Here is a 17,401-nt window from a genome sequence, read left to right on the forward strand (position 1 = left end):
TACATATTTACCAATACAGTGAAAAACAAAAGCTTACCTACCTTTTATGCATAACATAATTGAAGTACTTTGGTATTGAAACTTCGTCACAGAGATAAATCTGGCCATTGGACAGTATAGCTTTAGTAATTTAGATTTTGATAAGTCAGCCTCTGAATGTGTTTTTACTTAAATAAAAAGTACAGAAAAAAGTTTTAGGTATTTTGTTTATTTTCACCTGATATCTATTATTTGTTTTTTAAATCTTTAAGTACAGGCATGGATTAAAAATTTATATTCACATGTAATGTGAAAAATGGGAAGGGATAAATGGGAATTACTATATGTGTCAAAAAGTATAAATATTTTCTGAGAATGAGGTGTTAAGAGCTACTTTTACTTTGGTTTTAAATGTAGGTCTAGTTGGTAACAGACATTTAATATAAAAATTAAGACTCTGAATCCTTTAGGTCTGAAAATTCACTTAAAAGTAATTCGGAAGCTAAGAAAATGGGTGATATCCTTAAAATGAGATGAAGGCCTTGGTACCAAATAAAAACGAACTAATTTAATTTGGTTAATTTTTAATATGAATATTAAAGGTAACATTGAATAAGTGTTAAAGCACAAAATTCTTATATTTTGGTTGACTAAATATGCACAACAAGTTCTAAATATCTATTTGCACTTATAGGCACAGAATCAAAAGTTTCTGTGGGAATTTTAAATATAAAACTTGAGATGTACCCATCACTCAGTCAAACATTATCTCCAGAAGTGGTGAACACGCAGGTAAAAAATTCTGAATTTCTCTTCTTTGTGTAATTGTTTTCATAATAGTATGTTTCCCTGTTGATCCCAGAAAGCCCTTTCTTTTTAGAAAATTACAGTTTGTTAGATTTAAGCAAGAGAATGACAATATGATTTAATATTTAAAAATATCTTGGGAGAAAAAGATAACTGATGCTGTCTGGAGACTGATTTGTTTGGGAGGAGGTGTAGAAATAGGCAAGTCATCATGTCTCAAAATGACATGATGGTGGCTTAGATTAGGGTAGTGATAGAGATGGAGAGAAGTGCATAGATTTGTTACATATTTTATAATAATTAAGGAGAATGAATAGAAATTGAATCTTTTTTTTTTTTTTTAATTTCAAGCTTGCTTTGGAACGTCAGAAAACTGCAGAGAAAGAGCGATTATTTCTTGTATATGCTAAGCAATGGTGGAGAGAATATTTGCAAATTCGACCCTCACACAACTCACGGCTGGTTAAGATTTTTGCTCAGGTTTGTAAATTATCAATATATTAGAAAAACTCCACAGCTGTATTTGAGGTTTACTGTATTTTTAAAATACATTATTCTTAACTTGAATTTGTAAAATGTATTTATTCCAGAAAAATGAAAATTTATTTGTAAAAGACAATGCTACTTTTATAACACTCTTTCACTGAATGATATAATTCAGTCTTTGTTTTATTTTGCTTTTCATTTAAAAAAAATATATATTTTATTGATTTTTTACAGAGAGGAAGGGAGAGAGATAGAGTTAGAAACATCAATGAGAGTCATCGATCAGCTACCTCCTGCATGCCCCCCACTGGGGACGTGCCCACAACCAAGGTACATGCCCTTGACCGGAATCGAACCCGGGACTCTTTGGTCCACAGGCAGACGCTCTATCCAATGAACCAAACCGGTTTCGGGCTTGCTTTTCATTTGTTTTTGTTTTTTTTAAACCCTTTTTAAATATATATTATTTAAAGTAGATGAAAGCCTTTTTGTTTGACTTCGTATCCTTGATTGGGACTTAGTACTAAATAATTACTAGGTACTAAATAATTGCAATTCATATGTAAATTCAGCTTTTGTGTGCAAAACTGGGGCTCCACATATATATTTTTTCTGGTTAGGGTGTGGTTTTAAAGACAAACATATATTATTTGTAATAATTTTATATAATCAAGATCCCTAAGTCAATGACCAATAATATTTAGCTGCAGCATTTCAACTATATATATATCTGCTTCTATTTTTCTTATATGCTAAGCCCATTTTCTCTTTAACAAACATAAAATATATGATTAGATCCATATCTTTTTGTAACTTAAGAACTACTTAAATACTTTATATATTTAGCCTTATATAGATGTATTTTTATGTGAATATAATGTAGTATTGGATTATATTTCTCAGATTCTGTGCATTTGTCTAGCTTTAGCCTACATTCCCTAGATTTATAGGACAGGCTAAAAGTGTTTCAATTTCTACATGAGGAGCTTGGGAGTGGGAGACCCTAGTTGACTTGTGGTGGAAATGAAGGAAATGGCTTCTGACTTTACACTAACATTATCTATACATTGAATGACTAGGCAGGCAAAGTAGCAGTGATGTCAGATCAAGGGCAAAGAGAAACCAGTCAAAATATAACTGGTTCTTGCCTGAGCTCATTAGCTCAGTGGTTAGAGCATTGGCCACAAACTGAAGGGTCACAGGTTCAATTCTGGTCAAGGGCACATACCTTCATTGCTGGCTCTATTCCTGATCCCTGGCTACCGGCCCTAGTTGGGGCATGTAGAGAATCTGACCAGTTTGGGTTGGTTGGTGGAAGAAGGGGAGGAAGTAAATCAGAGAAATGGCAAATGAAAGAGGAGGAAGGAAAAGAATGGAATATGCAGTTAAGGGAATCAAAGAACTGAGATTATCTTTTAGGAAATATTAAGGTTCCTGTCTCAGAATCTATACTAAAAAAGGGTAATAAGCAAATTGGTCACAATGCCCTCACAGTAACAACCGAACAGCAGGCTGCATAGTGCGACCCGGCCGGCAAAGGGGTTAGCGAGGGACGACCAAGTGACTGACAAACAGGCTGCGTGGGGTGACCAGGCCGGCAGGGGGGGTTAGTGATGGATGACCAAACAACTGACCAGCAGGACAGTAGTGAGGGGCGACCAGGTCAGCAGAGGGGGCCAGTGAGGGGCGACCAGGCTGGCATGGGGGACAGTTGGAGGCGACCAGGCTGGCAGGGGTGGCAATTGGGGGTGACCAGTCCAGCATGGTGGGGGACAGTTGGAGGTGACCAGGCCGGCAGGGAGGGCAGTTGGGGGCAACCAGCTTGGCAGTGGGGGTAGTTGGGGCCATCAGGCTGGCAGGCAGAGGCGGTTAGGGGTGATAAGGTTGGCAGGGGGGCAGTTGAGGGCGATCAGGCAGGCATGTAAGTGAGGAGTTAGGAGCCAGCAGTCCCGGATTGTGAGAAGGATGTCCAGCATCCTCCGAGGAGTCCCAAACTGGAGAGAGTCCAGGCTGGGCCGAGGGGACCCCTCCCCGTGCCCAGATTTTGTGCATTGGGCCTCTAGTTCATGATAAGGAGCTCTGAACCATGTAAGGTCATTTAGCTTCACGGTAACTAAATGAGATTGTCAAGTAGCCGGGCATTGCTACTTTTTGCAAACGGCATAAAGTGAAGATTTTTTATAAGTTCAAACATCAACTTAATCATGGCAAACTATTAAATTGCAGTTTCAACTATTGCTCTTTAGTTTGTGCCATTTCTTTTTTCTTTTTTTTTCTTTTTTAAATATATTTTATTGATTTTATACAGAGAGAAAGGGAGAGAGACAGAGAGTTAGAAACATCGATGAGAGAGAGTCATCGATCAGCTGCCTCTTGCACCCCCCCCCACTGGGGATATGCCTGCAACCAAGGTACATGCCCTTGACCGGAATCGAACCCGGGACCCTTCAGTCCCCAAGCCGACGCTCTATCCACTGAGCCAAACCGGTCCCGGCAGTTTGTGCCATTTCTTATAAATACAATTTATCTTTCTTAGGTTCCTTTTCCAATAGCGTTTCTTGTTGCTTCCTCCTATATTTGGCTAGATATGAAATTAAGACACAACAGCAGTTATTTAAGGCATTAATCTAATTACAAAAACTATAGTTTGAAATATAGGTATTATTATACATGGTCTTAAAATGAATTTCCAGTGCTTCCATGCACAAGAGGAAATAGTATACAACAGCACTATCCAGTAGAGCTTTCTGCATTGATAGAAATGTGCTGTCCAATGTGGTAACCCTTAGCCATTATGGCTATTGAGCACACAAAATATGGCTAATACAATTGAGAACTGAATTTAAAATTTTATTAACATTTAAATAGCCTCATATGGTTAGTGGTATTCTATTGAACAGTACACATTTAGAGGTTGAAATAATGAAATTTTCTAGATATTTAAATAGTCTATGGGGATATATTTAGGTAATATTACAGACATTACTATAATGAAACAAGTAATGGTGTATCTTGTATTCCAAGGTGCTACTATTAATATCTTGTTTAGGGCAAATGCATCCTTTTTTTTTTTTTTTTTTTTTTTTTTTTTAACATTTTCATTTATTTCTTGCCTATTAGTGGAGTTATAAGAATAGAACAAACCGGCCCCCACAGGAATTAAATTACCTTTATACAAACACCTTTCGAATATCCAGGGTTATCATATTTAATAATCCATTGTTTTTCTTTCTCTCTGGCTGGATTTGCTATAGTATAATAGTAATTCACTTAATGATAGCTTTTACATTTCCTGTGTATACATTTTTTTTAATGCCCTCAGGTTCATCCATATTACAAAATGGCAGGATCTTTTTCTTTTTTGTATGGCTGAATGTTATTCCGTTGTATAATGTATACCATATTTTCTTTATCCATTTATTTGTTGAAGGACATTCTGGTTGTTTTCATATCTTGACTATTATGAATAATACTGCTGTGAACATGGTGTGCAATCTTTGAGATACTGATTTCAATTATTTTGGATATATATCCAGGAGTGGGATTGTTGAATCATATGATGGTTTGATTTAGCTCAATGTTTGGATTCTGGCCCTGTTGCATAATGGTAGCTTCAGTTTCTTCATCTATGAGATGAAAGTAATAGAGATGTTATGAGGATTAAAAGAGAAATTGAATGCATAGCACTCAGCAATTTAGTGCTGGGTACATGGTAAGCAGTTAGTGATATCCAGAATTATTTTATTCTACAAAATTACTCTGAGAACAGATGTTAAAATTGAAAATGATTAATCAGTCATTACAGATAATGTTTTCCCTCTTTTCCTCCAGGATGAAAATGGGATAAATAGACCAGTCTGTTCCTATGTTAAACCACTTCGAGCTGGGCGGCTTCTGGATACCCCAAGGCAAGCAGCAAGATTTGTTAATGTCCTTGGTTATGAAAGAGCCCCTGTTATCGGAGGAGGAGGGAAACAGGAGCAGTGGTGCACTCTGCTGGCCTTTCTCTGTAGAAACAAGGTATCCTCACACATGATAGAATTAAGAAGTAGTACATCCTAATTGTGAATTTACATTTGTAAAATAATTAACTTAGGAAAATGTACATATTATCAACTTGAACAAGACAATCTTTTCACAATGTTTCTTAACACTTAAATGTTAATACATAAAGAAAAAACAGCATCTTTATTTTCTCATGATTATTTAATGTAATGTGATTTCTGTGAGGAAAGGATCTATAAATACTGTTATGTCAGAAACCAAGATACAGAGGTAAATGAAACTGAGTTAGAGAGAGCAGCAGGACCATTACTGTGGTCTTCTAGTCCTATTCATGTTTTAAAATTTGTTTAGATGATGTGTTATTTAAAAGAAGAGAAAATGGCCGTACAAAGTAAATATGGAAAAAATTACTAGATTTATTGGTGTTTTGATTAGATAAAATATAAATATATATTTAAGAATTTATCTAAATTTATTGATCTTAAACTTAAATGAATTGATTTCAGTAAACTCATTTTATAGATTATGGGATATTTCCTAATTTTATATGTTCCAAAAATGTTGATATAAAAAACAAGTCAGTACTTGAATGTGCTCTGCAAAAATTTAGAGAAAGCTGGCAATGTTAAAGCCATGTTTACAATCCTTAAAGACATTGAAGTCATTAAGGTCCCTGAAAATGGCTATAAGAAGTTTTAATAAACAATTTTCATTAAAAAAACACACACACAAAAAAACAGCAAGTCAGTCTGTCTTAAGCATTCCAGTTCTGTTGCAACATAACAAAAAAAGAACTGTATTGTGGTTTTGAAACAGTTTTGTTTAGTCTTGAAGTTGTGTAAATATTATAGGTATTCATAAAGCAAGCTTATACAATGGAAGAAATTTTATATTAAAGAAATTGATTTGCCAGAATGATTTTGTCTTAGATAACTGAAAACAGTTAAACATTACCTATCAAAAATTATTTTGATTTATTCTCAATCTATAGTTCCCCCAAATTGTGTGTATGGATTATTAAAAATTTTTTTTAAACATAGTAGGAATGGTACATATTTAAAATTATTATGTAAATAAGATTTTTTGTAAAGCAAATAATCACCCATTTGATTCACTATGTTGTTGTTTAGGTTTGTTTAAAGAAAAAGCACGTCTTTAATTAGAAATTTGAAAATTACATAAAATATATTTTTGGCACAAACAGGTTTACAACAGTGAAAGTGAAATTTCATCCATAATCCTATTACCAACATATTATGTCTTTTTATGTTTTTCTCTGGTTATATATCATTTTTTTCCATAACTTCTCCTGTTACGTATCATTTTTCCATAATTAAAATGCAAGTAAAATTTTGTGTCCTGCTTTATAATTTTGCATTGTGCTATGAACTCTGTGTTGCTAGTCTTTATGATCTCTGTCTTTTAATGGCTGTATGAAATTTTCTTGAGTTGATATATAAAATCTGCTTAACTATTTCCTCATTGTAGGCTCTTTCTCTTGGCTGCCTTAGGTTTGCTTCCATTTTTTGATACCATGGAGGATGATATTTTGCATTGAACATCGTTGGTTGTATTGTTGGGGTTTTTGAAAAAAAATTTAGTATAAAATCTCAATGTAGAAATTACTGGGTATCTCAGGTTGTATATTATATTTTTCTAAGTCAATGATTATAAAATGCTGTTTGTTTTATTGCAATTAGGTAAAAATTTTGGGGATGAAGATATATCCCATTCTAATACTGAACTCAATAGTTATTTTTACTTTTACATATTACCTGTATTCCTATGTTTAAACTCATATCTTCCTATAATTGTAGTCTTACTGTTTAATATTTTAATAATGTATTTCACAAGTTATTTTATTTTTTGTAGTTTTTATAATCTTCTAAAATTGTGAAAGTAATGTAACATTATCAAAGAGAATCCTATCTAATAAAAAGATAATATGCAAATTAATCATCACTTCATCACAAAGATGGAGGCGCCCATAGCCACAAGATGGTGGTGCCCAGCCCTACCAGAGTCCCCCAGTCCCAGGGGGGTCAGCTGCTGAGAGCGGGCAGTGTGAGCGGCCTGGTGGAATGCTTGCTTCGTTGCTGCAGTGATGAGGCAAGCGTTCCACCCCGGCCATGGATGGCCTCTCGGCAGCAGGCACAGAACAGCCGGAGAGCGGTGGCGAATGCTTGTGTTATTGCCCCAGTGACGAGGCAAGTGTTCCGCACCTGGCCGCAGACGGGCCTCTGGCAGCGGGCGCAGAGCAGCCAGGCCCTGCAGAGAGCTACTGGCGCATGGATTCGTGTGCAGGGCTACTAGTTTAGAAAATAAAAGGGAAGCCCTGGCTGGGTAACTCAGTTGGTTAATGTGTCATCCTGATATTCCAAGGTTGCAGGTTCTATTCCTGATCAAGGCACATGCAAGAGTCAGCCAGTGACCCCAGCTGGTTTGGTGTTTGCCCGCAGACTGAAGGGTCCTGGGTTCAATTCCGTTCAAGGGCATGTACTTTGGTTCCAGGTTAATACCTAGCCCTGGTCAGAGCGCATGCTGGAGGCAACCAATTGATGTGTCTCTCTCACATTGGTAGTTCTCTCTTTCTGTCTCTCCCCCTTCCTTCCACTCTCTCTAAATGCCAATGAAAAAATATCTTTGGACAAGCATTAACAACAACAAAAAAGAATAAACCAATGAATGCATATAAATAAATGGAAGAACAAATCAGTGTTTCTTGCTCCCCCTACCGTCCCTTTTTCTTTCTAAAAATCAATTAAAAAATAATTGGAGCCGAAACCAGTTTGGCTCAGTGGATAGAGCATCGGCCTGCGGACTGAAAGGTCCTGTGTTCGATTCCCAGGGCATGTACCTTGGTTGCGGGCACATCCCCAGTAGGGGTGGTGAAGAGGCAGCTGATTGATGATTCTCTCTCATCGATGGTTCTCTCTATCCCTCTCTCTTTCTCTCTGTAAAAAAAAATCAAATATATTTAAAAATAAAAAAATAAAAGTAAAATATATTAAAAAAAAAAAAATAATTGGAGCCTGAGCAAATAAGTGCACTGGACATTGTATCAGTCATATACTAAAAGTTGTATTTTAATTAGATTTCAAAGTAAACATACAGGGGGAAATTATATATAATCACCTTAATTATAGCTGCTGTTGGCATTTTGTTGTATACTACCCAGTCATTCTCCTGTGTATTTCCTTAAAATAATAATGTATAGATATTATAACTCATTGTTTTCAGTTTGTATTTTTTCCCATTTACTTGCATTTTCTGCTCTATGATTTGTCAGTTTGTCCATGTTCATTAGCTATTCATTTTTAAAATCTTTGTTTTTCTTTCTATATTGTATGAGTTCTTTATAAACTTGGGAATCTGAATGTTCTCTCTTAAAGTATAAATTATAACTATTAGATTTCTGAGCTCTGACTTTGTCAAATAATTTAGGCTCTTCTAAATTTTGTATTTTATTTTTCCACTCTTATTATTTCAGCTTAACACTATTTAATGATTTATTATAAAAGGAAACAATAATAGGTTTTATTGTCATTTTGTATTTCTATATTTAATTGAGGAGGCAATATGAAGGAACAGATACTTAATTTTTAAATTAATTTTATTTTTATAGGGTGACTGTGAAGATCATGCTAACCTTCTGTGCAGCCTTCTTCTTGGTTACGGATTAGAAGCGTTTGTCTGTGTTGGGACTAAGGCAAAAGGTGTACCTCATGCTTGGGTTATGACTTGTGGAACCGATGGAACCATCACTTTTTGGGAGAGTTTAACAGGACACAGGTTAGCCAGCTAAGTTTACAAAGATATGAAAATGAAGATGCAAATGTTTTATATTATAGGTTCTTTGTTTAAATTGACGATATCAAAGGTTCTTGTTGATAATTTTAGTTATTAAAGCCTTTTCAGTGACTAAAACTACTTTAATTAAAATAACTATGTAATTAAACTCTTAAGAAAATTTGTACAACTAAAGTATTCTTTACCTACATAATATTGGTAGAAATATACATTATATTTACTTCTAATTTTATATAATTTGCATATGCTTTTAAGGCTCTAAGCCAAAAATAAACTCAAGTTGAAATCGATTTTTTTTGAAAATTTGATGAGGTCACCATGTCTGTGTTAATAAATTCATTGGACATTTTTTTCAGGCTTTTCCCCCCCCAATTTTTTAATTTATTGTTTTTAGAGAGAAGAGGAATTTGTTGTCCCATGTAGGCATTCCTTGGTTGATTCTTGTATGTGCACTGATGGGACATTAAACCTGTAACTTTGGCATATAGCAACTGGAGGCTCAGTGTATGACATTTGTGCACTGGTCAGGTCCCTAATAGCTGCTGGCTGGGTACACCCTCCCTTCTCCCAGCTGCCTGCCAGTGCTGGGGCCTCCCTCCCTTCCCCTGGCCATCTGCCAGCATCATCGGCCAGGGCCTCCCTCCATTCCCCTGGCCGGCTCACCCCCTCGTCGAACTTTGGTCAAGGGGACAATTTGCATACTACGCTTTTATTATATAGGACTAGAGGCCTGGTACATGAAATCGTGTAGTCAGAGGGAGTTCCTCAGCCCTGTCTGTGCCCTCTTGCAGTCTGCGATCTTCATGATTGATTGCTCTGCAGATGGAGGCCCCACCTACCTGCTGTAGCACCGCCAGACAGGTAGCCTGGGCCTCCCTCTTTGGAGTGATCGCAGAGTTCCCCTGATTGATTGCCCCACCAGCTGGTGGCCTGGGCCTCCCTCTGCAGGGCAGTCGTGGGGCAATTACGGGTCCTCTCTGACCAATCGCATCACATCTGCCTTGGCTGGCCTGATACCAGTGCATGTAATAGTGTGGCCGTCCAAACGGTTGTTCTGCTGTTCGTTCTACTGTTGGGCTGTTTGGTTGATTTGCATATTGGCTCATGTTTTATTATTATAGATTATTATTATAGATGATGCATATTGGGATGTGGTATATTGGGATAAAGCCACAGCCTTGAGCCCCCTTCTCATTTTTTTGGATTCTTTTTCTTTTCTAGTTGATAATCATCTTTATTAATTATACCTTATAATATATAACCAAATTATTTTAATTGTGTTATCTAAGATAGATGTTTTTATTTTAACAATATGCATAAAATATATTTTCATTTTAAAGCAGTAAAGTTGTTTTCTATAGCATAAGATACGCTATATAATTAATATAGAGTAATCAAATTATAGAAAGATAAGAAGGAAAAATTAATATTAAAACTCTAGTCCTGGGAAATAGGGCATGAAGTGTCCTCAATAAGATGCTGACTTCCTAATTTTTAAGTTTTTATTATATAAAATGATTTGCCTTTTTTAGGTACATCCATAAATCTAATAATACTGATGAACCTCCAGTTGCTGAACAGCCCAAACCATTGTACCCATATCGAACAATTGGTTGTGTTTTCAATCATCAGATGTTTCTGGGAAATTGTCAACCCTCTGACTCAGTAGAAACCTGTGTATTTGATTTGAATGATGAATCTAAATGGAAACCCATGAGTGAAGAAGCAATCAAATCTGTGTGTGCTCCAGGAGCTACAACATCCCTTCCTCCCTTCCCACCTCTGTGTGCATCCACAATTGATGCTTCAGTAACAAGCAATGAAATAGAAATGCAGCTAAGGTTACTAGTGTCAGAACACAGGAAGGTAATTAATACTGAAACTGGTAGTTTTATGCTTTCTTTTTTCATTTGTTTATGGATAAACAATTTTTGAGGTGTGTATCTGATATTCTAGCCCTGAACCAGGCAAATAGTACTGTCCCCACCTTTAAAAGCTTATAGTTTTGAATGTCATGAGATAAGCTCTGACACTCAGAAATTTCTAAATTCACCAGTATTTCTAGAATTTATTACTTCCTTCTAGAAATAAAGAATAAATGCTCAGTAAATATTTGAGTTTACTTATATATGTAATTAGTTTGTTGATTTTTCTCCCCTCCTGTAGTTGGAATTTATGGTAGGAGCAATCAAATTAAGCAGATTCAATTTTACTAAACTGTGATCTCACAATTTATTGTTACTGTCTTCCATAGTAGGACTATTCCATATGATCTTTTCTAGTGGATAGTAAAGAAGTATAGAATTTGGAGCCATTAACATCATTATATTGAATGTTTTTGTTTTTTGTTTTCTTCAAGAATTAAAATCTGATACCTATAGTTTATTTTTCATTTATGTACTTTTATAAGAATAGGAAGTTTTAAAATATTAGATATTAGAATAATCAGCAGTTTTGTTATAATTGGTTGTTAAAATACTGTGTTTTACTTTTTCTTTTTTGATTACTATAGGATCTTGGCCTCACTACTGTTTGGGAAGACCAGCTTTCTTATCTCTTATCACCAGCTTTGGCTTCTTATGAATTTGAGCGAACAACAAGTATATCTGCAGGCAATGAAGAATTTCAAGATGCCATAAGGAGGGCTGTACCTGATGGTCACACATTTAAAGGGTTCCCAATACATTTTGTGTATAGAAATGCAAGGCGTGCATTTGCCACATGTCTTCGGTAAGGTGGAATTTATGAATTCATAAATATTTTGGGGTAGGGCTTTAAGAAATCAGTTAGTCTGGTAGTTATTTAGAAATGACTTAAGATTCACATGGGGAACTTTTATAAATAAATTTGCCTTCCTTGCCACAGATTATGATTCATTTAGTTTGAAATATAGCTTTTGATAGTTTGGGATAATTTTCCCAGTGATTTTAGTGCAATCTCCGTTGAGGATCTCTGATCTTGACTAATTTTTTAAATGTATAGATCATGAGGAAATAGTCTATAATTAAAATTAGATAGCCCTTGGTAGTAAAGACAGGATTTTAAAATATTATTTAAAATGCTGACTGACTTAAAAATAAGAAAGTAAAGCATATGTTTACTTCCTAAGTGAATAAATTTTCTTCCTTCTGTAGGTCTCCTTTCTGTGAAGAAATAATCTGCTGTCGTGGAGACCAGGTGCGACTGGCAGTTCGTGTCCGAGTGTTTACTTACCCTGAATCTGCATGTGCTGTTTGGATCATGTTTGCTTGTAAATATCGCTCGGTATTATAGGACTAACATTTGTATAAGAATATACCTGTATTTTATTGGATTTTTACACATTGTATATTACTGCCTGTTTAGAAGTTATTTTAAAAATCACAATCTGACTTGGGTGTCATATTTCAGTTTTGTATATACTTGTAATGTTTAAAAAATATGTGTGTATTTAAAAATTAAGGATGAAAAACTTGTATACATTTGAGTGGAATTCAGTATAAATTAAGTGCATATTCTATTTTAATAAATAGTGTTTTATTTATAGGTATTCAGTAATTTAAATATGAATGTAAAATTCAGTTTTCTTTACATTAATAAGTAATCAGAAAGATATATGTCTGAGAGTTTGAGCCACAGTAAAATAAGTATGATAATTATTTTTCTTAGATTGATATTATTTGATATAAATTAGGAGAAATTAACCTCACAACAGATTTATTTATTACATAGGTTAAAAGACATTTTGATGAATTATCACTTTTATGGTTTACCCATGACCATAGGGATATTTGTGACTTTCCAGAGATTTATGGGAAGACTTGATGCAAGAGTAGGAAAAAAACTAGTACCGGAAAAGCACAAATATTAATAAAACAAACCTCATATGAAAATACATGAATAATTTGTAAGTATTAGTTTCATTCATTATAAAAATGAACTAGGTATTTTAGAAAAAATTCATTATAACCTTCTGTTGTGATCCTGACAAATTGTTTTCTGTAGTTAGTATTGGCATTCTGTTGCTGATTTTCTGTGGTCAAAGGATTCATCACTAGCCTTTTCATGGGTGCCATCTTCTGGAAACACATTTTTTCTTTATTTTTTTATTTCATTATGATAAAAACATCAGTGTATATCTGACTAATCTAAATCAGAGAATCATTGTGTGAGGCCACTTAAAAACGAGTATATAAGAATGACTCCATGATGTTGGTTTTAAAATTGAGCAAGTTTTAAAAGTGAGCATTAAAAAAACTATAGCAGTCTGACTTTTTTTGTAAGAAGCTGCAAATGTAAATGATAGATTTGACTGTCCTTCAGCATCTCTGTGCACAGATTTTACCCTTGTCCTTAGGAACGGTATACCAGTTGACTCTGCAAGTTATTCTTTTCATTAATTTACCATTGTGAATACAATTAACATTTTTTAAAAAATTAACTAAAGATATCTTAAAATTTACTCTTCGTTTCATTTTATTTGCATAGGATAAATATTTAAGGTTTAACTTGTTTTAAAAATATGAGAATATCCTTTTTGTGTCAATTTTTATTGAAAACAATAATTAGATTTTTTTTGTGAGACTGACATGATTTTAAAAAATTAGCAAAATAAGACTTTTTTATTCTGTTGCCAAAATTACTCATAAAGCTATCAATAGAGAAAATTGCTTGTTAGGGCTAAAACTTTTCAACTTTGGGAGCAAACTATTTATGAGGCATGTACTAAGAGGCAGACTATATTAAGATCAAGGCTATATTATCATTGAGACTGGGCTTCATGTATTCATAAGAGCTCCTTGGATATAAATTCTAAAATAAATTTCCTTTTTATGCACTTTAATAGGCATGAATTAACGCTTTTCTCTGAAAATGGTTTATTTCAGAAGATAACGTACTTTAGTGCATTTATCACTAAAATTTTACTACTCTTATAATTTTTCTTTATAAAAATTAAATTTACCTGTGTATTTAGCTTGTGTAGTCTATTCTGGAATGTTATCTATTTACCTATTTAAGTAGATAAGAATAGGAATTAAATGATCTTTTTAATATGTACTTTTATACCAATGAAATTATCATTGCTTTCTAGCTGTTGGTAATTAAAAAGCAGATTGGCTAAAGTCTATATAATTTTTTTTTCTTTTTAAATATATTTTTATTGATTTCAGAGAGGAAGGGAGAGAGAGAAATATCAAGGATGAGAATCATTGATGGGCTGCCTCCTGCACACTCCCTATTGGGGATCAAGCCCACAACCCAGGCATATGCCCTTGATCAGAAATGAATCTGGGACCCTTCAGTCTGCAGGCCGACGCTTTATCCACTGAGCCAAACCAGCTAGGGCTATACTATAAAATCTAAAATAGTCAAACATAAAGTAGAAGCCATATAATTTTTTAAAAAAATTTTCATCCAAGAATATGTTTTTACTGATTTTAGAGAGAGTGGAAGGTGGGGAGAGAGAAAAACATCGATGTGAGAAAGAAATATTGATCGATTAAACCCGTGACCTAGAAATGTGCCCTGACTGGCAGTTGAACCTGCAACCTTTTGGTATACAGGATGATGTTCCAGCCAACCAAGCCTGCTGGCCAGGGCAAAGCCATCCAATTTAGAAGGACCTTAACAGACTGTTTATATAGCATAGTATACATTTACAACACAAGTTATGATCATTAATGCATTAAAGGTGGGTTTTAAATGTTTAATATTTTCTTCTGAGATTTGGTTGGCATAATCGTTGTAATTACATTTGAGTTGTAAAATTGGCTTGTGAATTAACTACTTGACACCAGTGCTGAAATAATCATGGATATTAGAAGGAAAGGGGAGGAGGTTATTAGCTGGTAGGCAGTTCACATACATTTCTATGAAATGAGAGATTTCTTTTTCTGATTCTACTGAATTTAGGCTTGTACTAATATTCCAAAACAGACGTTTCCTAGTGTTTTTGAAGGTACTAGTCTAATCAGAACTAGAATTTTAAATGCCTTTATGTTTATCTATTTTTACACATGATTTAATATTTCATGGCCTGGAATAACAGGGTTTTGGACTTGATAGGAATCCTAGGTCTTCTAATCCACTGTATAGAGAAGTTTCCTGTCCAAGCACACATATCTCTACTAGCAGATTAGTTCTAGAACTAAGTTCTGAATTTGAATTTACCTTTTTTTTTTGTATTTATGTACACAGATATGAATTTTTCCTCTATGTGGGGATGGGATTATAAGGTATGGCCATTCAACCTATAGTATGTAAAAATTTTGTTGCCATAATGCTATCTCAATTTTTTTTTTAAAATGTGCTGTTCGCTCCTTGAGCCACCATACCAATCCAGATTTCCATTTTTCATATTAGTGGTTCTGCCCAAGAGGTACGAATATGGAAGGCATCTATCTGTCTTTTATGGTACCTGTCACATAATCTAATACATAAAACTATGGTATCAAGTCACTGACAGATGAGGCCAGAATAATTGTTCAGGGAGGATGTCATAGGGAAGCTGAGGCCCTGAGAGTCTGTGAGGTTCCTTGTGGTATGTCAATTACATAAAGACATGTAGAATTCTACCATTTGTTTGGGTAAAGATTTAGTAAATGACTGAGGCATGTGGATAGTGGCCACTAATAAGCATCTAGAAAATATTTGAGTAATAGTTTATATTCTGAGAATTACTTCTGAAATCCATTTATTTACATAGTAGTTGTAACTAGCCAGTTATTTTAACTTTTACAAAATTTTTTCTTTGCCAACAATGTATGGTGAGAGTATGGGAATAATGATAAATACAAAAGTAGTTAATTGTCAGAGTTTACAAAAATCTATTCAATTTGAACATAAGCAAACAGATTTTTCATCATTTTAAAATATTTTGCAGCTTTATTGAGGTAATTTGCATACCATATAATTAACTAACCTAAAGTACACAGTTCAGTGGTTTGTACTATAAACAGATAGGCAACCATCACTAGTTTTTTAGAATATTCCATCACCTCAGAAAGAAATCCTGTACCATGTAGCTATTACTCTTCTGTTTCCCCATTATCTACACCCATCCACTACCCCAACCTCTAAGCAGCTACTAATTTATCTTCAATATAGATTTCCCTATTCTGGAATGTTACATGAATTGAATCATATAATAGATTGTATTTCGTGACAGTTAGCATAATATCTTTAATATTCATCCATGTTGTAGCATGTATTATTACTTTATTGCTTTTTGTGGCCAAATATTTCATTTCAATGATATACCATATATGTTTATCCATTTGTCAGTCAAATAGACATTTTGGTGGTTTCCACCTTTTGGCTAATATGAATAATGCTGCTATAAGTATTCAGTATACAAGGTTTTGTGTGGGCACATGGTTTCATTTTCCTTGGGTATATATACCTAGGAGAGGATTTGCTGGGTTATATGGAAATTCTATATTTAACATTTTGGTTAACTGCCAAATAGTTTTCCAAAGCAGCAGCACCATTTTTCTTTTTTTTTCTTTTTAAATATATTTTATTGATTTTTTACCGAGGAAGGGAGAGGAATAGAGTTAGAAACATCGATAAGAGTCATTGATCAGCTGCCTCTTGCACACCCCCTACTGGGGATGTGCCTGCAGCCCAGGTACATGCCCTTGACCGGAATTGAACCTGGGACCTTTCAGTTCCTAGGCTGACACTCTATCCACTGAGCCAAACCGGTTTCGGCAGCAGCACCATTTTTCAAGCTGACCAGCAGTGTGAGGATTCTGATATGCCCACACTCTTGTTAACACCTATTATTATGTGTCTTTTTTATTCTAGCCATCCTACTGGATGTAAAGAGGTATTTCATTGTAGTTTTTATTTGCATTTCCCTGATGACTAATTTTGTTTAGCATCCTTTCATGTGCTTATTGGCCATTTGTATGTCTTTTTGGATCCTTTGCCCATTTTTTAATCGAGTAATTTGTGTTTTTATTATAGAGTATAAGAGTTTTTTCTATATTCTAGTACAAGTCTCTTATGAGATATATGCTTGGTAAATATTTTTCCCCATTCTGTGGGTTATCTTCACTTTCTTGATTGTGCTCTGTGAAGCACTGATGTTTTTAATTTTGGTAAAATTTAGTGTATTTTTTTCATTTGTTGCTCTTGGTTTTGTTGTCATGTCTATAAGAATTCTTTGCCCAATCCAAGTTCAAGAAGATTTATTTATCCCTATGTGTTTTTTCTTTTTAATGTTTCATTGTTTTAGCTCTTATACTTTGGTTTTTAGTCTACTTTCATTTAATTTTTGTATATGTTGTGAGGTAACGGTCTAACTTTATTCTTTTGCATATGAATATCC

The 17,401-nt window shown here is 34.4% G+C and overlaps 1 protein-coding gene and 1 pseudogene across 11 annotated transcripts in view; both read left to right on the forward strand.

The window, feature by feature from the left end:
* The window catches only part of LOC118708219 (centrosomal protein of 76 kDa), a 132,899-nt gene that overhangs the window by 5,819 nt on the left and 109,679 nt on the right, over window positions 1-17,401 (forward strand). For 10 of the 11 annotated variants that reach the window (XR_004984495.2, XM_036419337.2, XM_036419341.2 and 7 more), the window contains 7 exons: window positions 674-771; window positions 1,138-1,266; window positions 5,104-5,292; window positions 8,903-9,069; window positions 10,620-10,953; window positions 11,600-11,817; window positions 12,222-12,337. Coding sequence is in view for 10 of the 11 variants with exons in the window: in XM_036419337.2 (XP_036275230.1) it covers window positions 674-771; window positions 1,138-1,266; window positions 5,104-5,292; window positions 8,903-9,069; window positions 10,620-10,953; window positions 11,600-11,817; window positions 12,222-12,337 (1,251 nt within the window). In the remaining variant the exon portion in view is untranslated. Of the gene's footprint in view, window positions 1-673; window positions 772-1,137; window positions 1,267-5,103; window positions 5,293-8,902; window positions 9,070-10,619; window positions 10,954-11,599; window positions 11,818-12,221; window positions 13,950-17,401 lie in introns of those variants that run through there. The other variant, XM_036419352.2, reaches the window with a different exon arrangement.
* Window positions 5,853-5,968, forward strand: LOC118708560 (annotated as a pseudogene).

The sequence above is a fragment of the Pipistrellus kuhlii genome, unplaced genomic scaffold (assembly GCF_014108245.1).
Source record: "Pipistrellus kuhlii isolate mPipKuh1 unplaced genomic scaffold, mPipKuh1.p scaffold_m20_p_6, whole genome shotgun sequence".
Classification (NCBI taxonomy): domain Eukaryota; kingdom Metazoa; phylum Chordata; class Mammalia; order Chiroptera; family Vespertilionidae; genus Pipistrellus; species Pipistrellus kuhlii.